The 24,789-nt window shown below is 45.6% G+C and overlaps 1 protein-coding gene across 6 annotated transcripts in view; it reads right to left on the reverse strand.

Annotated features, from left to right (window-relative positions):
• phf14 (PHD finger protein 14) overlaps positions 1 to 24,789 on the reverse strand; it is a 95,016-nt gene that overhangs the window by 40,692 nt on the left and 29,535 nt on the right. For 3 of the 6 annotated variants that reach the window (XM_010873181.5, XM_029122682.2, XM_029122679.2), the window contains exons 9-18: positions 23,642 to 23,788; positions 22,943 to 23,118; positions 22,619 to 22,725; positions 22,070 to 22,176; positions 18,322 to 18,417; positions 13,475 to 13,581; positions 13,102 to 13,233; positions 10,134 to 10,296; positions 4,721 to 4,783; positions 4,412 to 4,536 (exon numbers count right to left, since the gene is read on the reverse strand). In XM_010873181.5, coding sequence (XP_010871483.3) covers positions 4,412 to 4,536; positions 4,721 to 4,783; positions 10,134 to 10,296; positions 13,102 to 13,233; positions 13,475 to 13,581; positions 18,322 to 18,417; positions 22,070 to 22,176; positions 22,619 to 22,725; positions 22,943 to 23,118; positions 23,642 to 23,788 — 1,223 coding nt within the window. Of the gene's footprint in view, positions 1 to 1,106; positions 1,649 to 4,411; positions 4,537 to 4,720; positions 4,784 to 10,133; positions 10,297 to 13,101; positions 13,234 to 13,474; positions 13,582 to 18,321; positions 18,418 to 22,069; positions 22,177 to 22,618; positions 22,726 to 22,942; positions 23,119 to 23,641; positions 23,789 to 24,789 lie in introns of those variants that run through there. The other 3 variants (XM_029122683.2, XM_029122681.2, XM_029122680.2) reach the window with 3 other exon arrangements.

Raw genomic sequence — 24,789 nt, forward strand, 5'->3', positions numbered from 1 at the left:
GTCCTTCCAAGAAAAGATTGCAGTTAGAGTGCAGTATAGCTGCAGCATGTTGCAATTACTGTAAGCAAAATCCAATGTTGACTACAATTTTAGAACTTTCTCTCACTGCAGTTTTAGCAATTTTACTGCAGTCTCAAAACCGAAATTGTTTTGTAAGGGAGGGTCAGCTGCAGTCCTTCAAATGTGACGTGTAGGAGGATCATGAGGAAGAGGATTAGGGCTCATGGAAGTGACATGATGTGCCACCGGGCACAGGGAAGTGTCTAACCTCCACAGAAAACACCACCTTTATTTCCTTATTCTCCACTGGACCAAAGCATTGGGTGTGGTTTGGCCACTCCCACAGACAAAATGGGTCCTTGGACAGATGAGGGGTGGGATGTGAAGAAGTGATATAGAGGGTCCTGGGATGTGGGAATGAGTGGGGGAGAGACATGCAGTGACACGTTAGGGCAAACTGTGACAGTTCTGTCAAGACCCAGACAGACAGACGGGACCACAAGGCAGCTACTCAGTTGACAGCACTCCCTGTGGAGCTCTGGGGATCCACATATGAGCACATCCGCGCACGCACGCGCAAACACACACACACACACACACACACACACACACACACACACACACACACACGAGGCAAAAGAGCTGGGCTGCTTTTAAAGAAGTGTCAGTTAAACTGTCACTGCAAAAATATGAGAGACAAAGGAAGACTTTAAAATGCCTCAACACCAAAAAGCAACCTCACACACTCACATAAGAAGCTACCATTATAATACATGCTGTTATTACTGATAAGTTAGACCTCATCTGCTTTTGGTCTTCATACACAGTTACTTGTTTCTAGTACACCAGAATAGGGCAACTGTGATTAAACCTTTTTGTAAGTCTACTTTCCACTACTGTAGCCTGGACAACAACACAACACTAGAAGATGATTATGAGGGCCAAAGTTCAAGTGCATCTCGAATTAAAGATCTTTACTGAGTATAACACCAGCTGACTGGACCATCAATGACTTGAGTCAATCCCAACGATTGGATGTGGTGATCAGATGCTCAGGGAGGTCAAAGGAGTTAAGTGCCATCATAGAACGAGGGGGGGGGGGGGGGGGGGGGGGGGGGGTTAAGAACAAGTAAGAGTGAAAAGGTAATAGGGAAAGAAACAACTAACATACTAGGACACCAATGATACGCTTCTTGTAACAAGGGGATCAGGAGAACTAAGGGAATATTAGATTTCAGAGTCACTCCTTAGTCCAGTTAGGACATAGTCCTTAATGAATGACACGGACCATCACAAAAGGTCTGTCCAGTAGCACCAACATGTACAAGAATGACGGAAGTTTGAGGGGTTCAATAACACCCAACATCCCAAAACCTTTGCTTATTTCAACAGGCATTTCTGAAGTTCTGCCTCTCCCCCAATTACGCTGGGACGTCCAATTTGGGTCGCGAAGAGGAATGTGGCTGGGGAAAAAGGCGACCGTCTTTTGACTCCCGGCCTGACGCCAACGCCACTTCCGCCTCCGTAAATCTTCTGTGTAAATAAGTCCCTCTCTGTCTCTAAGCCAAAGGTCTGCTTGCCTCTCATCTGTCCAGCTGTATGTAGGTGTGGGAAGATGAGGAGTGGTGTCTGCCCCGGCTCTCACAACCTGTGCAATGCAAAGATAGAAAGAGTCAGGGCAGCCAGCAGACCTCACACCCCACGACCTCCTCAACCTACGAAAATACTGACAGAACCACACATTATTAGCTTAGCCTCAATAGCCACAACGACAACAAATACGCCTTAAACAAAGATCCCGTTGTTACTTGGCTGAATGAAGTCAATTATGGGGAAAAAAGGACGACTGAACTAGCAAACAATAGCACACAGTTTCAGTTAGAATGAGCCAATTACTGGCGCCGTGAATGCCATTATGATGAGGGAATATAGTGGTCTGCCTTAAAATCAATGCACTCGTGGAAAATGTGTCACATTGCAGTGTGTTAATACTGACTGTTCTAATTCACACGCAGACACACACACACACACACAGGCAGGAACACACACACATTAATACACAATCTCAGGACTGTATTGAAGATCTCGATCCAATTATACATCCCCTTGTTAAACCGGACAGACAATGGACAAAGCTTACCCATTATGCTTTACAATGATTTACATCAATAGGTAAATATTTTTGCCACAGTATGACATATTTGGACACCTCTTATTAAAGTAGGTAAATCATTTTTTGAGATGGGATTTATTTTAGGGCTGGGTTTTATTGGGAATGTTGGGCACTGTGTATAAATGAAACAGCTTTTTGTTTTAGCGTATTAGCCATCCCTGCAATGGAGCAGGGGAGCAGGGGGGGGGGGCAAAAGTTTTTGCATCTCCACTTGAACTAATACATGATCACAGTTTATTGGCAAATTTCTGCATTTACACTTAGTATTATTATTTTATTTGTCTTCTCTTGAGTTTCTTGATGGCTTTTTCACAATTATGGCCTGACCCTGGCAGTAACCTGAGACCACTATTCAAACTCCTAACAATGGAGCAGGTTTATTGCAAGGCGGTAACTTAGAATAATACTCCACTCAGGGACCCCAGTTAAACTTATTAAATAATTACAAAAAAATATGTTTTATAAACGGTAAACAGCTCCCCTGTCGCCCCAGGACAAAGGGTTTTGTCCACTAATTTAACAAAAAAGATTTGCTGTGTTGCACCGGACAAGCAAGGTTTTCTTTTCTGTCATTCCACTGGTCCATAAAAAGACACCACTCGATGTGGGTGATATTTAACAGCAGATAATGTGCCATTAAAAATGGATAATGTGTTGATATAACTAGCTAGCTATGGTGAAATTATAACAGAAAGAAAGAAGAATAGGCTTATTTCATAGGTTAATGTGCATGTCCGTGTGCATGTCCAAATATTATTGACGCACGGATTCCGGCAGTTACACAGTACTGTATTATAATTAGTGACCTGGGACCGTTGTCCAAAGTGGAACTGAAACCACAATTCATGGTACAGGATGGAATAACATTAAGGATGGAACAGCCCACTGGTAGAGGACAGAGAATGGGGAGATCTCTGAGGAGAGACCAGAGAATAGGGAGATCTCTGAGGAGAGACCAGAGAATATGGAGACCTCTGATGAGAGACCGGAGTAGGGGAGATCTCTGATGAGAGACCGGAGTAGGGGAGACCTCTGATGAGAGACCGGAGTAGGGGAGATCTCTGATGAGAGACCGGAGTAGGGGAGATCTCTGATGAGAGACCACAGGAGATCAGGCTGTTCATCATTTCTTGATGAAGTGTGTAGGTGACAGTCTGGTACAGGTGTTTTATGGAGCTCCTGTCCTCAGCCCCCCTTCCCAGCCCCCATCGCCAGGCAGCTGACGCTTAATGAAGACTGAACCATAATCATCAGGATATGGCTCCTCACACACACACACACAAACTCAAGTATGGTCATACAGACACAGTGTCACGCGCGCACGCACACACACACATTGGAAAAAAACAACTCTTACTGACATTTAGTTTAATAGCTGTTGTTGATCTGAACTACGCGCAGCAAGGGCAGCAACAATATTATGCGCACTGTCCTGCAGCCTGTTGGAGAGATGGCTTGAAAGATTCATTTCCAGGGCAAGATCCTTTTGTCATGAAAAATCTGTGTTTACATATCTTTCACATGCTTAGGGTTTTCCAATGTTAGTTTGACTATGAACTGCAACTGCTAGTGGATACGTCTAATTACTAACAGTAGCCGGAGTCAAGCTAGCAAAGTGGCAGCGGAAGAAATTCTCCCACAGATGGAAGTGTTGTTCTCTGTTACCACGGTAACCTACTTCCAGGAGCAGCTGATCGGTGATATTTTGGATACACAGTTTTGGGAAAACTGAGCAGCAACACATAGCACTCGACACAATACTTCTATTCAGAAAAGATTACACATCAAACGCATTTGATTTGTGTTTTATGGTGGAACACTATTTTAATGGGAACGTTAGTTTCAAAAATTTTATTTTGCCATTTGTTCAATATACTAATTAATAATTGACTGCAACGGAGTGTGATTTCTAAGTTGCCCAAGGGACACCTTGAGAAGACAATATTCATCCTAATGTTCAGTTGCGCGAGCAGTTGATTTTTGCAATGCATGTCCGTATTTTTATGATTATGAATGAGAAAACTGGATTATAAATAACAAAAGGGAATGAATTGTATTAGCTATATCTCAATATCAAATAACAATACTGAGTCTAAAGTGAAACATAAAGAACAGCAATATTGTCCTAACGTCACCCAAGTAACGAGATATCGTATTGTGAGGTCCAGGCAAACATTACCTCTAACACACGCACCACCCTCCGTTAGGTCCTAAACACAATCTCCCACACCGACCCACCTGACCAGGTTGTCATTGTCCCCAGGGCCTTTGCAGGAGGTACAGTCGGTTCTGGTGTCATCTGCTTTAGGGAATTTCTTCTGCATCACAGACTGACGCTGCCGCCGTTCCCGTGGAGCTGGTTCCTATGGAAACACACAGGCGAATTAGAGGTGACAGGCAGTGTGTGTGTGTGTGTGTGTGTGTGTGTGTGAGAGACACATGAGGCAGGAAAATACAGTAAAAGGGGTAGTCGGTAAAACAAAGGATGTGTTAGCAGTGTGATTTAGCTGTAGGAGTGATCAGTAACCAGGTGAATCTGTGACATGCCTGAACATCGAACTTCTCATCTTCACAGATTGACACCCTTTTCCTCTTCTGCCCTCGGGTTCTCTGTGGAAAATAAAATATGGATGCGATTACATATATTTTTTGCCTCCCATAACCACAGTCAGTTTTAACAAAGCTAGATTTTTGTGGTCATTTAGCTGCTAACTGACTGATCTGGGTTGACAGAGATACTTGGTTTGAGCTTTGGTCAGACTCATACCAAATGTGCAAGTCATGCAAACACACCGTAATATGGGGAAACATTGCTTTATTTATCTACTTTCAGTTTTCAGATGAAGCTTTAGTTCTTAGTATTGGTTGGTGAGGATCTACACCAAAATACAATCAGACTTCATTATGGAAAAATCTGACTTTCTTGTTGAATTACATAAGATGCAAAAAAAATTCAAAATACATGTTAAAGTAGGTTTGTTCTGAATGTAGTCCTCTACTGCCTGGTGAGGCAGTTTTCTTTCTGTTTTTTTACCTCTGGCCATACAAGATGCATTCATAGAGTAACTGCCTTTCAACAGCACAGGAGACAGAGATGGAGGAGACGAGAGAAAGAGAGGCAGAGAGAGAGAGCTCTATAGACATGGCCCCTCCCTCTGTCCTTCCCTCCCTCTTTCTCTCCATGGATCCCACTTATCTACAGCCACCATACCCTGATCCTCCTCTGATATACCACCTCAGCCCCCCCCACCACCCCCCCAGTCCCAGCTCCCTGAAGGAGGGAACGCAACAGATAGTCATCTGAGAGAGGATGGAGGGAAATGCTCACCAATCCTCTTTCATTTTGTCTTTTTTTCCCCCTTGTCTTTTGTTTTTGGACTCTGTCAATAACCTACCCCCTCCGCACCTGAGTGGAAGGAAGGAGGAACTCACATCACCCTCTGTGGCCTCTCACTGCCTAGCCGAGTCAGTCAGAGAATTGAATAGCTTAGTGTCTGGCTGGCTGTCGCCCCTTTCAGATAACACAAAAACAACCTGTTCTTCCTTTTCAAACAGTAAAAAAAAAAAAAAAAAAAGACTTCTCCATCTGAAGGTTTGCTCTCTTTGTATATTCTGCCAGAAAGGGATGAAGAGAGGGGTGGAGAGAGAGACGAAGAAAGGGGTGGAGATGGTGGGGACTGGGAGGAGGTGGGGTGAGAGAATGGAGCAGCGGCAGAGTCGTCGGTGGTTTGGTGTCGGGTGGCCGTGGGTCTGGGTTAATGTGTTTTTCTGTTAGCTTGTATAAAGTGCCGTGCCCAGAACTACGCTAGGCTGAGTACCCTGCTGCTGGAAGTACTCAGGGATTAAGCCGTCTTTTTCTGATTTCCTCTCGCCGCTCCTCGCGTCTGCTCCAGTAGAGGCGCTTCAATGCCGTATTTATCTTCAAATGCAAGGAGTGCGATGGCAGCCGCTGAAAGGGCCCTGCTTTGCATTTTTAATGCTTTTACCAGGGCACCCTGGTGCTGGCACCGCTCTAAAGCCCTGTTTCAATTTATCAGGGCTGGCTAATCGACATCCCGCTGGCTCCTTGATGGGGGCGGGCGTCGGGGTGTCTGAGCGCGCGAGCGTGAGCTGAGCCACAGGGGCAAGATGGCCCATTGACACTGCAGTGTAGCTCAACCTCCTCAAGGCCTGCTGAGCACTCTGCGTACAGGAAGGCAGAGTCCTTTTAACTCAAAATGTTCACGGGCGCTTGGCTTTTAGTGGCTTCTTTTAGAGTCGTCTGTGTGTGACAGTAGGCGCCAGCGCAGATGGACGGGCATTTTAATTCATGGCCAGTGTTTTGACGGTCAGACAAATCACCTCAGAAAGCAGGCTACATGCCTGAAATGACTGGCGCCTCTACTGCTCCTCTCATCTACACTACTCTGTCAGTCATCTGTGACCTGGCAACATGTAAGTGACAAATCAAAGTCGCGTTTTGGATCGTCTTCCCCGTTTTCAAGCCATTGCTTCATGCAGCTGATAGGTGGTCATGAAGATAGCTTATAGCTGACCTTCCATGTTTGTTTCAATTATTGGGACCAGGTTTTGTTGGTAACGCCCAAGTCGACAATACCATCATATGTTGACACTATTTCTTTAATGTCTGATTCAACTATTCTTCTGCTTGTTATTTTGGACATTTGGTCAAAGTTCTTGGTTGTCACCTGTCCATAAGAAGACACATGAGGCATTCAAAACGTGTTGCACTAAAAGACTAAAAGAGGTTGAGCTCAAGAGATGGTCCAAATGTGGTTGAGCTCAAGAGATGGTCCAAATGAAGTTGAGCTCAAGAGATGGTCCAAATGAGGTTGAGCTCAAGAGATGGTCCAAATGAGGTTGAGCTCAAGAGATGGTCCAAATGAGGTTGAGCTCAAAAGATGATTAAAAACAATTGCCTGAATGCATGGATCAATCATTTCGTAGACATCTGTACATTTCTCTCTCTTTATGTTTGTGTAGGAAGGCAGCAGAAATAAATGCAACAGCCTTAATCCACCAATGTTCTCTTTGAAAAATGTCTGACCAGTTTAACTGAAAATAATCCAACATGAATCTGATTGTTTTTAGTAAGTCTTGGATGTGTAGTCGAAATAGCCTACTGTCACCTTTGATGTCAGTGACAAAGAGCATGTTTGCACGGTCCCTAATCATGCATTTGTATTCTTTGAACACGAATACATAATATTTATTCATCTTCAAATAACATTTGTCCCCCCAAGACGAAGTCAAAATTGGGTGTAGGTCTAGAACGGTGCCGCAATAAATAATGAATTCTGCAAAGTTAATATTATATTACCCAAAAGCAATACCGTATCTCCCCATATGACAGGTGGTTACTGTTAATTGTAGGCTAAAACATCAGAGTCCAATGAAACACTTTTAGTTCAAGGGAATGGCAGCAGGGGGTGCTGATGCGTACACCCCAGCCTCACGCCAGCCATCGCGGGTGTAATGGGCTGCTGATTAAACGTGGCCCAGCAGAAACACCCCTCCATGATTACACAGGAACATCCTGTATGAACATATGCCATTAGTCTGGTGAGAATTATGATGAGAATTAAGTTACTACATCTAGTTACTGCTGGTTCCTCCGCTCCGTTAACTTCTCTAATCCTGCCTGGTGATGCAAAATGATTAATGGGTGTTAAAGATGCAATGATGTACTTAATTAAAAGATTGATTCTGCTCAGTCGCACCAACTGCCCCCAGTTTTAATTTCCTCACCTGAGCAGAGACCCTGATTAGGTGCGCTTTGTGTTTACGGGGGCGCGGGTTTAGCGTGCACACACTTGACATTATTATATCTTATTTATTTTTAATGTTAGTCTGCATTGAATTTATGTTGATCTCACCCCGGCCTTTCATGGATCACCTTAATTGAGTCAACCGCTATAGAGAACCAATAATTAAATGAACTCTGACCGGGCCCCTTTATCTGGTGGCGCCGCCCAGATCACCCTCACAGGGATGACAAGTGGCTTCATGGGGTGGGGTGGGGCGGGAGGGGAAGATGAGGGGATGGAGTGAAGGAGCCAACTGGCTGTGGCTCTAGCATCTAGCGGTTAGCATTTATAATGATAAGTGGTCCATCTGCTGAGCAGTGGCAGAGGACCCAAAGGCGACAGATGGAATTGTTTTCACAATCTGTTTAAATATGTTGTCGATTTTTCTTCCCTCTTTATAAAACACACAACCTGGCTCCGTCTCACACACACACACACACGCTTGCTAGTGCCAACAAATAAAAAGAGATGTTTGATTTGATTAAAAAAAATTGCCCCCCCCTTTGTTAATATTGCAACGTCCTTGTACATTAATCACCCCCCACCATGCTCTGTAGATTTAGTTCAGTCGGGTTCGATCAGTATTAATGACGATCCTGAAACAAACACCACCAGGAGAGATGTATGGCAGAATACCAGAGGAATTGTTCCATGCTCTCTAGTTTCCTGGCATGTCCACTAGCAAACATGTCTGTCTGGTTTATCTGCAGTCTGTCTGGTTTATCTGTTGGACTTGGTGAGTCTGGTCTAGTTAATTTTTTGGGCTCAGTTAGACAGGTCTGGTTTATCTGTTGGGCTTGGTGAGTCTGGTCTAGTTTATCTGTTGGGCTTGGTGATTCTGGTCTAGTTTATTTGTTGGGCTCAGTTCATCAAGTCTGGTCGGTTTGTAGTGTCAGAACAAATTAAAAACCTAAGACAGAGATCTCTGGGGTTGGACTATGCAGGTCACTGGGGCTGGAATATGGAGGTCACTGGGACTGGACTACACAGGTCACTGGGGCTGGAATATGGAGGTCACTGGGGCTGGAATATGGAGGTCACTGGGACTGGACTACACAGGTCACTGGGGCTGGAATATGGAGGTCACTGGGGCTGGAATATGGAGGTCACTGGGACTGGACTACACAGGTCACTGGGGATGGACTACGGAGGTCACTGGGGATGGACTACGGAGGTTACTGGGGATGGACTACGGAGGTCACTGGGGATGGACTACGGAGGTCACTGGGGATGGACTACGGAGGTCACTGAGGCTGGACTATGGAGGTCACTGAGGCTGGAATACGGAGGTCACTGGGGCTGACCTACGGAGGTCACTGGCAATGGACTACAGAGGTCACTGGCAATGGACTACAGAGGTCACTGGCAATGGACTACAGAGGTCACTGGCAATGGACTACAGAGGTCACTGGCAATGGACTACAGAGGTCACTGGGGCTGGACTACAGAGGTCACTGGGGCTGGACTACAGAGGTCACTGGGGCTGGACTACAGAGGTCACTGGGGCTGGACTACAGAGGTCACTGGGGCTGGACTACAGAGGTCACTGGGGCTGGACTACAGAGGTCACTGGGGCTGGACTACAGAGGTCACTGGGGCTGGACTACAGAGGTCACTGGGGCTGGACTACAGAGGTCACTGGGGCTGGACTACAGAGGTTCAGGAATTTCAGTATGTAGCTCAGATGGAGGCTTTAGTTTGGAAGTTTCATCAAGAAGTTTCAAACCCAGTCGGTCATATATCAGATCTCTACGAGGCTTTGGTTGAATTAATCAGTGCGGTCAGGCCAGGGCTATCGGCTGGGTTCAGAAACAAGAAAAGAGAGCTCTGCTCTGGGAAAGAGGACAAAAGGGGTGAACAATGGACGTCACTCAGGCTGGATGGCGTCCTTTTAACACATGTATAGGTTGATGGGATACTGGCTGGTTCTCCAGACCTGGGAGATACATTCTGGGTTATGTTGGCTAGCAATACCAATGGCTACTCTGAAGTAATCAACCCAACTGACCCCAAAACAACCACAACTACTATATAAAACCATGAGAGTTAGAAGCCTACCCAACTTTTAGCCTGCTTGTGAAGATGAACTAATCAAACCCTAATCAATGACAGCAGTAATGAGTAATTAGAATAAAGAGTGTGCCGATACACACCGTGCCCCTCACATCTCGTTTCCTGGGCTCTGGGGACATCTCCTGGGGAATGAACTTGATTGGTCCTTTTATCTGCCTGCGAGACCTCTTGGTGCCGTTGGGAAGAGTCTGCATCGCCATGTCTGCTTCATCACTACTGGCCTGGTCACACTCTGAACACTGCCTGGAGGGAGAGATTATATATACATGTATATATAAAGATCAGATGTCTTCACAGTGTGTAATTCATTGAGAACACAACGACTTAACAACGGTCAATGGAAACCAAAATCACCAACCGATTGAGGACTGGATTCAAAATCACACCGAAAATCTAAATAAACAATTGAAATCACAGCTGCTCCAACTTGCGTGAATTTCATCATGGCAACTCATAATGTGACTCAGTAGTGTGTATGGCCCCCACATGCCTGTATGCACTCCCGACAACATCTGGGCATGCTACTGGTGGGACGGCGGATGGTGTCCTGGGGGATCTCCTCCCAGACCTGGATCAAGGCATCAGGACAGTCTATGGCACTACTTGGAGATATCGAATGCACCGATATATATCATCCCAGAGGTTCTCAATTGGATTCAGGTCTGGGAAACGTGAGGGACAGTCAATGGCACCAATGCCTTCGTTATCAAGCCTAGAAGCCTACACACTCTGGCCACCTGAGGCTGGGCATTGTCCTGCACCAGGAGGAACCCAGGGCCCACTGCACCAGCGTAAGGTCTGACAATGGGTCTGTTAGGGTACCATTGGCTATCAATCAATCGATCAAATTTATGTATAAAGCCCTTTTTACACTAGCAGAAAGTGCTTTTACAAAACACCCAGCCTGAAACCCTAAGGAGCAAGCAACAACAATGTTAAAGGACAGTGGCTAGGAACAACTCCCTAAGAGGGGCCGAAATTTAGGAAGAAACCTAGAGAGGAACCTGGCTCAGTGGAGTGAGTACCAGATGGAGATTTTAAGAGTACATGTTGCAATAGCCAGCATATGGAGGTCTGTGCAACCTTCCAAGGATATGCCTCCACAGATCATCCCTGACCCACCACCAAACCGGTCATGCTAGAAGATGTTGCAGGCAGCATAATGTTCACCACAGTGTCTCCAAACTCTTTTACGTCTGTCTACGTGCTCAGTGCGAATCTGCTCTCATATGTGAAGAGAACAGTGGTGGACTTGCCAATTCTGGTGTTCTCTGGCAAATTTGAGCTGCACGGTGATGGGCTGTGAGCACAAGTCCCACTAGAGGATGTCAGGCCCTCATGCCACCCTCATGGAGTCTGTTTCTGACAGTTAGGTCAAAAAAAATGCACACCAGTAGACCGCTGGAGGTCATTTTGTAGGGCTCTGGCAGTGCTCCTCCTGTTCCTCCTTGCACAAAGGAGCAGATACCGGTCCTGCTGCTGGGTTGATCCACATTGTAGAATAATAGTGAAGACATAAAAACCATGAAATGACACACATGGATTCATGCAGCAACCAAAAAAAGTGTTAAACAAATCAAATACTGTTACTGAATTATATATGTATGTGTGACATAAAGAGAGAGACAGTGTTACACGGTCCACACACTATTCTCTGCTCTATGCAGGGGTATTGATTTTACTATCTTGGAACATCTAAAGCATTAAAAAGAGGCTTCTGAAGCCTTTCCTATCAATGTCACAACAACAAGATCTAGATGCTGCTGATTATGGTTGAGAAAAAAAAAAAAAGAAACACAACAGAAAACATTAAAACGAAGCCTTTAGTATGTAATGTCTGTCTCAAAATCTATTGACAAGAAAAGCTGAGCCTGAGGACTGGATTTCATGTTACAGGTCTGATGCTGACCAAGACAACACTTAAGACTAGGACATCAGTCTTATAAGTAACAAAGTGATTTTGACCATAGAAATCCTGTTTTATTATTAGAGGTGTAATCTCTTAATCGCTCAAAGTTCCAGATTGGGGAGAAATGGCAGCCACTCTGCTCAAGAAGAAACCCAAACCAATTGTTTTGGAATGAGAGGCAATTGTAGCAGTAGTATGCATTTCATGATTTTACTTAATAGGTAAATAAAATGGAATTAAAACACCTGAAGTGTTTTATTATGAATACAGTTTAAATAATTCTGTTTAAATACCCTGTGTAAACAAAACATTTATTGGGGTTGACTTCTATACAGGCATCATTGTCAGACAACTACCTCAACAGAGAAACAACAGAGCAAACGTTGTCTAATTCTGATGGGGGAGATGAGGATTACAGGTACATTTCCTCCACGTTGTCATGGCATTACCATTGTTTCATTGGAGTTCTATTGACCTCTTTGCCTCATCTATAAGAAGGTTCAAGTCCATTGTACTGTTCTAATTGTTAATTCTATGATTCTGACTCAGAAGCCCCCTGCGCCTTCCTTCCGGTGAATTTCCTGGCGTGCAGATCCTGGTAATTAGGTATGACTTGGCATCAGCTTTTACACAATTTTATCTCTCCAAAAGCTTTCTAATTTTCACGCGCCGAAGCAGAACACCACCATGCTTTTCTTTAAATGAATTACTCTCAATCACAGGCAGGAGGAATGCAGGTTGGGCTACCACCGACTAAAACACAGATGAAGAAGTAAACACACACTTCTAAAAATAACAACATTATGCACAAGGATACGCGCACGCACACACACACACACACACACACACACACACACACGTTACCATGCCCCATCATGGGTAATAGGAAGTAAAAAGGTCAGAATGGCTTCTCTCCTGTGTAGGTAGCTCATGAATAACTGTCATGGAATCGGCCACATTTCAAGTCAATAAAAAACAGTGTTACAGCACTTGTTCAGGACTGCGTCGTGGCATTGGGTTGTATGATGTGAGTGTCTGAGCTCTATGAACAGCACTTGGTCCAACATCCACCAATCAGCCCACCCCCCAGACCACAAAGCCTGCCCCCCTTTGCCGTTCCCCATCCTACACCCGCTCACCAGTAGCTGTTCTTGGTCTTCTTGGGCATGCGTGTGAGTGGAGGTTCCAGACAGCCCAGGTGGTAGTAGAGCTTGCAGGTGTCACACAGCAGCAGGAGATGTTGGTCCTGGTTCTTCTTACAGATCCCACAGCTGGGAACAGCACACACACACACATACACACACACACACACACACACGATTCTTTCACGTAATTCAATAATTTCCTCATGAAACAGGTAAATACAGAGTAAAAATGAAGAAACCTAACTGCAAAGGTTATGACAAAACATGTTCTTATAAGGAGCTGTGTGACATTCAGGGGCTTTTTCAAATAGTAAGCCTAGTCTAGGACAAACATTTTTCAAATGTGTGGGGTACTTTGCGTGCCCACCTGTAGAGGACAGCTGGTAGATTGGAGGACTTGCCAGGAGATCCCCCCTCCTTCTTGCTGGGTTTTCTTTCTTTAGGGGCTTTTAGGACCGACGGGAAGTTCAGTTTCTGTCACAAACAGAGACACGTCTTGCCCAATCAACTCATAGAATACTCGTAGACATGGAGGGAGAGAGAGAGACATCAGAGGCAGAGAGAGACATCAGAGGCAGAGAGAGACATCAGAGGCAGAGAGAGACATGACAGAGGTATTGAGTGAGATTTGCAGTTGAGGTAGAGAGAGACACAGGGAGTAGAGGTAGAAATAGAGGAGGCTGAGGTAGTGAGACAGAGGGGGTTGAGGTAGAGGGAGAGATAGAGGGGACAGAGGGAGCAATTCAAGGGGTAGAGACAGAGGGAGACAAAGACGCATTAGAGGAAGAGGCAGAACCTGTTGTTGGTCAGTAGCTGGGAAGCAGACAAAAAGAGTCTTATTTCTCCCCAGGATCTCGATGGCTGCATGGTAGCTGCACACAGGTTAATTAGAAAGCTTATGTGCTAGCGAGCGACTGGGGAGCGACTGGGGAGTGACTGGGGAGTCGGTGGGCAACTGAACAGACATGCTTCTCCCTGCGGCAGCTCTAATCTAAGCCTGCTGAGCACACCGCCCCCCCCATGGTGCCCAGGGACCCACTCTTTGAGGGCGGGGGGGGCTCAGGAGAAAGGACAGGGCTACAATACCCCAGGGTGTGTGCATGTTCTCGTCTGGGGAGTGGAATCTGCTAATTGCGGACCACAGTCTCCAGCTGTATTAGCTCCGTGAGGCAAAAGTCTCTCCACTACGGACAGAGAGCCGTCCCCTGTCAGTTAGAGCTAATATCAGAAAGGTGCGCGTGTGTGTGGTTTGTGTGTGTGTCTCATGTGAAGTTATCTGCGAAAATAAGAAGCAGACAGGCAGGCAAGGAACAGCCCAGCTTCAGGCCATCTGGCTGGTTCATACTGGGAGCCAGACAGGCTCTGAGGCTGACATATAGTCTCTCTGTCTCTCTCAGCATTCTGTAAAGGGACAGTATGTGTACAGAATAACATGCATTACGTCACTGAGCACTGACACATGCTGTTGATGAAGCGTGTCACAGGAAATGGAAAAAAAAAGATGCCCTTTTAAGTTCTTACTGTGATTGGTTGGAGTACCTCTCTCCTCCTCTCCCTGAGGCGTCCACCTGAACGACAACACTGTGTGTGTGGGATGAGCGATGGGGCTGCGGTTAGGGACATTAATAATGTCTGCTAATGTACGGGATGGGCAGAGGGATGACAAATAGGAAATGAAAAGGTATCAGATAGGTGACACAAAGCAGCGTGGGAAAGTGACTGATGTAGCTCCTTCCACCTGCTCTACGTTTCTAATTAAGTGATTTATGGAGGACGACGCAGATTCACGCCGTTTATTAAATCGTTCTTGCAGTCCAGTTTTTCTTTCCTCCCGTCCTCCCCGAGCTATGAGCACGGACCTACGAGTAAGAATTTGGTACCGTGGTTGGCTTTGTGCATCCTGTGCGAGTGACAAACAGCAAGTGAAACTGCGTCACTCTGTCCATACCGCCAGCCACACGTAACGCGTCTTAGCCGCTTATGCAGAAAGGTTATAAAATGGCTGACTAAATGTCATGAAGTCCCAGACGCCACAGGCTGCAGTAATGGGCTCTACGCTCACCTTTCTTCTACAAGGCATATGTGCGGGCCTCAACTGAAGCATCAAGAGTTTGAGGATGTACAACATTCTGTTACCCGAGATCCGATCCAGTACCCCAGCTGGGACGGATATGACATTACCTAGCCAACCTCAGGGTCCTGGGTCAGATCATGAACGGTGAACAAAGATCTTTGCCCTGTGTGATTTTTTTTGTTGAAAAACCCACCAAATCCAAAAAGGTATTTAAAGAAAATACAAACACAAATGCTGTATGAATCCCATTTGATACGCATTGCTGTAGTTTCCAGAGAGGTCCTTTTAGCATTCATCTTTCTTCACTGCCTGCCTCTTTCTTTGTCTAGTTTGAGCTCTCGTTATAGGCTATAGTGTACCTTCATAGGCCTATTGCAATATTGTTTCATCTGGCTGTTTTCCGCACCAGTGACCTCGGGACAGCTATTTGCACGAGGGAGAAATATTCAGGTAGCCTATTTATGACGTTTCCACCAGAGATATGGGATCAGTCAATGTTATTTTTTTCCACACCTAGGCCTTAGTGGTTAGGCTTACAGAGAAAGAGCATTGGAAAGAAATTGGAAAGATTTTTCCCATACTGTATATCTGAACTATTCCAATGGATGTAAAACAGTACTGAACTAAAAATGCATTCAGGGACTTCTTCGAATAACAAACATTTTTGGATGTGTAATATGTTGTTTATATGTGCATAATCTATGGGAAGAATCACCATGATACCACATTTGAAAGCGAATGACAACATGGGGTACATATTGGCACATATATGACTTGACAGCACCACACCTATAACCAGTGGTCAAGAAAAATCACAGAATGTATCCTTTAGGCTCTGTAGCTCTAGAGGTTAAGGTTAGGGTTCGTTAAGACAATCACTACCCTACTATCAGACATTCCTGTATGTGCATTTACAGGCCTGTGTTTGTGCACGAGCCAGGTATGTTACTTCTGTGTGATCAAGCAAAACGCTACGTAAAATATTAAATGTGCACAAAGCAGAAGACAAGAAGTGTGTTCGGGAGAGAGACACGTGGTACATGTTCACGACACACTCCCACACATAACCTTTCCATCTTGTCTGAACCCTTTTAAATGAGGGATGTCACCATTATGAAAATACTAAGCTGTAGACTGTAAATCATAAGTATTAGATAGTCCAGGCTACAAGAGAAAATTAATGTGGAACATTAATGTTCACTTCCAGACAAAGTCAAAACAATTTGGCGGACTTACAAGGCAATAAAGCAGGCATCTTTTATCTTTCAGATCAATGTGTTTAATACATATCCAACCCAATTAAGACCCAATTCTCCCTCATTTCTGACATATTTCGGTTCAGACCTGGTGGAAGCCGGATCAAGTATTGATTTTCAAAAAAATATATACCAGGTCCTGTTGTGTCTGATGGGAATTTCACGGATACAATTTGGCACGGATATCAACCCGGGGATGTGAGGAGACCCACAGAGCACAGAGAGAAATGGAACAGCACAACGAACCGTGTTACACCCATTAAAGCAAAAATACTTAAACGTTCGAGCTGCAGTGGAGTCGACACGCCCAAATAAAAATTCCGGTTACACGGCAAAATAATATTTCGGTGACGTGTCTATGTGTGAGAGTCAAAAAGAAGCTGTGCGTGTTACGGAAAGATGCTTCAGCTCTTCGGCCTGATGTATAAAAGGGAGTCAGGGCCTCGATGAGGGACTTGGAAATCCCAGAAGCACTCCTTACTGTACCATAGGTCAGTTCTACAGGTGAACAGGGGTTTTATCCATTTCCCAGGATCATCCGCTGATGTGTCCTGTGATAAGGAACGCTTTTTGTGGTCCTTGTGCACAGCGTCCTGACCTCCCCTGACCATTGATGAATTAGGGGCACTGATTAGTTAGGCACTTTCCTCACCTGGCTGCCCAGATCTTAATTGGACACAAATTGAAAGGAGATATCAAAAACCAACTGACACTTGGCCCTCCGCGGAATGATTTTGTCACCCCTGTGCTGTAGCGCCCGCTGAAAGCTCCCACACGCCACGGGACTCAACGCTTTAGTTCTCAACACAGCATGACCCACCAACACACGCATGCACCTCGTCTATCCTCACCTACACAGCCTGATGTGAGAGTGTCACTGTGACACAGTCTAGGGACGTCAGTTTCAGAGTGCTATGCTAGCTTCCTCCCCAGCATAGAGCGCATCCAGTTAATGTAACGGAGAGATCAAAGATGACAGGAGCTCAGGTTTACACACTTCAAGAATACTGTGTCCAGTTGATTCTCTCTATATTTAAATCATGACGATTGACTTCAAAATTGCCATCTAACATGGTTCACTTCAATTTTTATCATCTTCAAAGCCTTAGACACCCGTTCTTCTTTTTTTTTTTTTTAAATGGCACTTCGAGACAGAACGTCTCACAGAGCAATTTCTGCAAAGACAAATTTCGCACTCATTAAACAACCCGTCACCCGTGGCGACGCACCTTGGCGATTCAGTTGCCATGGCAAGAGAGCGGTAGGAAGCAGTTTCCACCTTCATTTAGAGTAATGCAAAACTAGGACTGGTCTACCTCTATGGAAAATGACAGGTCAATCAGTTTAACACAAATTAACGTTTTCCAGAACAGGGTAACCTTTTATGGGCTGTAGAGTTACCCCATGGTAGCATTAGCCTGTGGGTCGCTAAAGCAGTTGCCATGGCCAATCTAGTCTCGTCTCAGCGGCACAATCCCCGATTGCAGGGCATGTAGTGTGAAGACTCGTTGGGTTTTCATCCACAGACATTCTAAGGAACGCTTTTTGTTTCGTTTTGTTATGTCCTGCATTTGGGTTTTTAAAAGAAAAGGGGTGCTGAAGTTTGGTTCATTGGCACAGCTGGCTACTCGGGGTTAAGCATTAAACATGGAAGATACAAAGGACAGTTATAATCGGATGACTAGGAAGTGAACAGAGAATAGGAAATCAGGACAACATAGGGGTGGGGAGGAGGAGTTAAGGATGAGATAGGGGTGAGGAGGAGGAGTTAAGGATGAGATAGGGGTGAGGAGGACGAGCTGAGGATGAGAAAGGGATGAGTAGGAGGAGTTGAGGAAGAGTAAGGAAGACTGTGTGTGTGTGTGTGTGTGTGAGGTCACTTACTTGTCCCAGGATTCCTCCCAGTATGGTCCATATGGCCTGGCCCTCATTCCTCAACACCTTGTTGGCATTCTGCAGGTCTTCCAGAGACTCACACAGCTACAGGGAGGGACAGCCAGACACACAGGTCATGTAGGAGGCTACAGAAGCAGGCCAGATTACGGTGAGGCAAGAACACACTTGAACACACACACACACACACACGTTCAGTCACTCACACATAGGTCGAACGACGACACATTCTTATATTTGGAACGCATACATTACATACATTTTAAAAGCATGAAAAGCATGTCACAAAATATTGTTATTCTTGGGGCTTATGTTGACATTTGCTTTTCCAGGTCCAATGTGTTTCTACACTGAAAAATAACCACCTAAATGAGGATTTAACCCCGCATGCCACCCTCGAAATGGCCACTAAAATCAAAACAAAATTGCTACAAGAAACATGTTCCCTGCTACAATATCGAAAAGCACTCACTGCCTGATTGAGGAGAATAAAAGAAATTCAACACTTGGCAAAGCTAATTAAAAATCAACATTCCTCGAGTGATGTTGGCCTTCACTTCAGCAGTGACGGAAATAGTATGATCTTTAGAGAACTTATTACAGTCTCCTCCCCAAATTTGCATATTCTCCAAAACTCTGTGTTACTGAGACTGCACAGAACTGCCAGCACCTAAGATTAACAGAGAAACTCAAATTTATTTATCCTGTATCCCTTGACACATTCGCCAGTAATTGTCTCTAAACCTCCCAGCTGTCTACTGAACACTATTCAAACTAAAGCAGTGAAAGATGTGCTTGGCCATTCTATGTTTTACACAATAAAAGTCTCCCCATCTTCTGGATATGTGCCAAGCCCACTAAAAGAGGCAGTAATAAAGCCTTACCTAAAATATGACCTACTGTTTGGACCCATTTCTATTTGCGCTAAATTGAGAGACTCTAGTGACACAGAAAGCTTAGAAACGTGTTGTGGTTGTTCTTAACCATGTGGCTGCATAGTAACACTGTGCCAAGTTCAAAAAACATATCCAAGGCTCAAAAGAAGACATTGATGGTCAGTCTGGGTGGAGTTATAAATGCCATTTCTAATCAATTTGATGTTTCCACTGTCTGAGAGATCAGGTAATTAATCCACCCAATTTCAGGCCAAGCAAACATCACAGAATTTCAATACAAAGTGGAGAGTTATGGAACAGGCGAGTCAACGTCCAGATGTCAATCCTATCGGAATGCTGGGGGGGCTTGAAGTGGGGCGTGGATGCACTTTTTCACATGACTGCATATAAAATCTACCATTTCTCTCAACCATTCTAGAAAACCTTGTTTACCAGCCAAGCATGGCCTTCCTGAAGAGAACTAATTCATAAGAAACAGCCCATGTGCTTTTAGACCACATTACCCTACTTAGAAACTGGTCTACATGGTTCTGAGAAATTGATCTACAACTTGCCTGGTTCATCACTGCGAATGGTCTTTCCTCAAAAAAATCCAAGACACATTTTACCTAACGATCTGTTTCAGGACCTTTTTCTCACGTTATGCTGACTCTCTGTGACTCTTCAGAAACACAAGGTAAATGTTCACTGTTGAGGATGGCATTCAGGTGAAGAATGGCAAAGCTTCAAAACGGTCTACCCTGGAAGCCAGCCTTTCAGACATTAGGAAGTGGCTGCCATGAATGCATCATTTTCAGTTTTACTACTGACAGCAGAGACGCTAGATATAAAGTGCCGGGGGACTAATCTTCACCTCAGTCTGAGGTCCGGGTTTTTTTCAGGGGTCTCTACGCTTTTTGCTCTGTTCAGTCACTAACGCGGAAAGTCACTTTCATTTAGGCCGATTAGTTTGATTTTGGTCTCATCAGACCAAATGATATTTTGTCATGCTCTAAGAATCCTCTGAATTTGCCACATGAACCAATCAAGTTCCAGAGACATCTCCGTGCCGGTTGAAGGAAACAGACAATGACACTGGTTGTACAAAGATAACACTAGTACGACAACTGTGAAGGACGGGAATATAACTCCTCCAAGAGACAACCTATTACCTACCAATAACATGACGTATTTAGCTAATGTTTTTATGACCACACTCCAGACTACACGTCAAATGCATTCCCTTTACCTATAGCACATGTTAGCCAACTATATTGTGAGCTATCGCTGAAATTAGAATCAATCATCGTTGCATGTTTGGTTGCACAGTAGAGGAAACATAGTTGCGGATACCGAAATATTGTATAGACATAGAGAGTACTTTTCTTTCATTCAATAGTTTCTCTATTTCTTGATCACACTTTTGACATTATTTTAAAAGAAGACTCAGGCTTGGGTGTGTTGGTGGACATCTGTAATATAAAATGAGTATGCAGGCAGAGTTTAACTCTCAGCAGCTTGTTAAGCCAGGTCTGTAAATTACTTTTCCAGACGCAGAACATTTATGTTATGTTTGTGAAGTAATATTGGCAAATGTGAAATGTCAACCGAAAATGATATATCAGTTGATTACATTCTGATGTTAAATGAATAGCATATTTTTCACTTTCTTTGGCTACATGAACAAATGTTCCCTAACCCAATAAGACCGGTAAATAGAATTTGAACCCCAGTGCCCCTCCCACAGTCGTTGGGTTGTCACCATCCAGACATTCGGAGGCAAGCAGAGCAACCTGGAGGAGAATCTCAACTTGGGTATGTCATCTACCTCATCTGTCTCTGGGCTTTACCTTATCAGCCCTGCCAGGAGGAGGTGAAAGAGAAACCGACACTTCCACTTCATATAATCTTCCAGAGATGACAGAGTCTACACACACACACACACACACACACACACACACGTACGCCCACATCCCTGCACACCTACACGCCCCCCCCCGACACACACAGTGTGTCCACACACACCTTGTCATGGGGATTTATAACTGTATCAGTAGCAAGACTCCTCTTAACGATCCTTCTCTCCCTCTCTTCCTCTCAATCTCTCCAAGGGCGGCCTGCTTTTCCCTCTCTATCTCCTCGAGTAAGAGCAAGTCGAGCTGCGCAATTAGCAACACACACTCCATTAATAACGCTTAATATGCGCGGCAGAAAGACAGAATGCAACATTAACTCTTCTGACTTCATTCCCTTCTTCATCGCGCCTGATAAAGCGAAGCTGCCCGGTGCCTCCCCGCGCACAGGCCACATGGGGGAGGACGGATGGAGTGACAGTGTGTCTGTGGGGATGTAAAGATCCAAACACCAAGAGGGATGTACAAAGACACGAGTCAGGAGCACAAGGAGAGATGAGGGAGAGATCCAGAAAGAGACAGAGAGAAAGATCAACAGAGAGAAAGAAAAAGAGCGATAGCGCTCGCCAGAGAAGGAACAAGGCTATAAAAGCGGCCTTCCTCCCTGTACCTAGTAAAGCTGTGGGTAAGTAACAAGTCGTTGGAGTGCAGGGCCGCGCGGCATATGAATGAAGCCCTGTGTGTTTATAGAGACTGGAAGACAAGCAGCAGCACAGGCTGGCAGCTTCAGCGGGGGCAAACAGAGCAGCAGATCAGCGGTCAACCTGGAAAATCAGTGGCCAACCTCTAGTGACTGCAGACTGGACTAACATTTACTTTGCTGACTGCAGTTGAGCCGACCTTTCCCCGGTGTCGTTATGGCGGGTACAACTACAAACCCCAACCTTTCAGGTTCTTCTAACAGCGTGTGCGTGCGTGCGTGCGTGCGTGCGCGTTTACAACGCGGCTAACCTTGTTGTAGTCGACGTGCAGTTTCTCCTGCTCACTCTCCAGCTTGTCTTTCAGGTTCTTCTGTTCCGAGATGTTGTCCTGGATCTGAATCATCCTCATGTTCCTCTCTGCATAGCAACAAGGACACTAATCAATAAAGCCCCGTCCCACTTCTATACGCAGGAACCCACCGGACCGACCCAGCACAATCTACCACCATCTATATATACAGAGGAAACAGCGCCAGACAAAGGGTGTGTTGATCTGACAGGAGATACCTGAAGGGGGGGTGGGTCGTTCAAGGTTACTGGCCTGCTGGGTCATCAGCCTGGCTACCAAAACAAATACACTAATCTGGCAACGGCGGCATCATCATCGTCATCGCTCTTTCACGAGAGAACGTTTATGTATCCAAAGGTCACACGCTGAGAGCCACTCAAAGCCAGACGCGGACTCTCGAAGAGGCCTTTCCCGAGAATCGTCAGACTTATTTTATTGGGGCTATTTGGCATAACGTCAACGCATTAGGCGGTGTCGGGTGGCCATCGGTGGGACTGCTTCGGCACTCACCCAGGTAATAGTTGACGAAGTCGGCAGTGAGGGCGGGCTGCTTGTGTTTCCTGCGTCCGTCCACACTGGCGCTAATGTCTGATGTGTCTACGGGGAAGATGTCCGTGCTGAAGGAGAAAACTATGTCAGAAACAGGATTCAAACCGCCAACCTTGCTGGTCCACCTCTCTTATCTCAAAACCATGGGGGGGGGGGGGGGGGTTTACGCCCCTGCGCATCCAGTTCAAAGTCACTGCTATGCGGAACTGACAACCCCAGGTTGAAGTTAGACATTTCAGCTACACCTTAGCCCTTGGCGAGTTTCAGCATTTCCTTTCCACAGACCTGATGCCCATTAGCTCGGCCTTCCTCATGAGTTTCCTGATGGCGGAGGCGCTGGAGGTCAGAGGTCGGGGCAGCTTCTCCCGGGGGACCCAGGCCTGGGGCCGAGTGTTACGGGACAGCTCCGCCTTGGCCCGGTACTGTTGCAGACGGGTGGTGATACGGGCCTGCCAGGGGTTCAACACAACACAAAACAACAAACACTTCATTACCTTGTCTGGGCCCTTCATCACCATGTCCGGGCCCTTCATCATCATGCCCGGGCCCTTCATCATCATGCCCGGGCCCTTCATCATCATTCCCGGGCCCTTCATCATCATTCCCGGGCCTTTCATCATCATGTCCGGGCCCTTCATCATCATGCCCGGGCCCTTCATCATCATGCCCGGGCTCTTCATCATCATGCCCGGGCTCTTCATCATCATTCCCGGGCCCTTCATTACCATGTCTGGGCCCTTCATCATTATTCCCGGGCCCTTCATTACCATGTCTGGGCCCTTCATCATTATTCCCGGGCCCTTCATTACCATGTCTGGGCCCTTCATCATCATTCCCGGGCCCTTCATTACCATGTCTGGGCCCTTCATCATTATTCCCGGGCCCTTCATTACCATGTCTGGGCCCTTCATCATTATTCCCGGGCCCTTCATTACCATGTCTGGGCCCTTCATCATCATTCCCGGGCCAGTCTTGACCTCTCACCTGTGCTTCAGGGGCCAGCTGCTTCTCTTTGTCCTGTAGCGACACCTTGCAGTAGGACTGGAGGGCCAGGTAGTTCTTTCTCTTCCACTTCCTGTCGTAGCGGTCCGCATGCTGTTTACAGTATGCAAAGAAAGGATCGGCTATGTCCTGGGGAAACACACATACACAGTCTTAAAACAAGAAGGAACATAAAAGCAGTGCAGTAACTGTACACTCTGATTTAAGTCTATATTACTGTGAACTCACGTATGTCATGTAAATGGTTACAGGACCACTTTTTAAAGATACAAATCAAATCCATTTCATGCTCCTGTTGAGAGCTAAACTGTGGAGTAAGTGTTTTAAAGTCTAATTCGTAGATCAAAGCATGGATATGACCTTTTCCTCAGAAACAGACCTTCCGAAATCCGGGTAAGAAGTTATACTGCAAATCCACAACAGTTCACCTACAATATCCTAAAGCATTCATTCCACTCTCTCACTGTTTTTTTCCTCTTCCTTCTCAGTCAGTGAGTATTTTTCTTTTTTTTTAACAGCCATTTCCCATGCAGGCAGGCAGGTAGCCCCTGGCTCCACTAGAATCGTTTAGGCTTAAGGTGTTTCGGTGGATGCTATCAGCGGCCTCACCTGTTGATAGGGGCCCTTTTGCCACAGCTCACTGGATTAAGTGGATAGCCGTGAGTAGGCACTTTCTGGGCTGGGTTTATCAGAGCACACGGGCCGCGGTGCCTGCCGGCCACCTTTATACCACAGAAATAACTGACGCGAGATGCATACCTGAGCTGCACTGCAGAAAGGTCCTGAATACCTAGAATCAAATCCACATAGCCTCCATATTACCTGACCTAATATGGCCTCTTCCAATGTCAGTATTGAGGCCCTGTCGGTAACCGGATGCTAGTTAGAGAAGCCAGCGCAGGGTTCAGAGGAATATTGTTAAAGGAATATTATTTGAGACCAGATGATTTTATGTTAAAACGTAGTTGTGGTATTATCTTAATATAGCAGGAAACTACATTTCCCATATGGGCTTCACTAACACAAACCATACTGAATGGGGGTTCTCTTAAGCACTGTTCAACCAATCCCTCTTCAGAATTGTTCAACCAATCCCACTTTAGCACTGACCCGCTAACACTCTTCAGCAC

This window comes from Esox lucius, chromosome 10 (assembly GCF_011004845.1).
Source record: "Esox lucius isolate fEsoLuc1 chromosome 10, fEsoLuc1.pri, whole genome shotgun sequence".
NCBI lineage: Eukaryota > Metazoa > Chordata > Actinopteri > Esociformes > Esocidae > Esox > Esox lucius.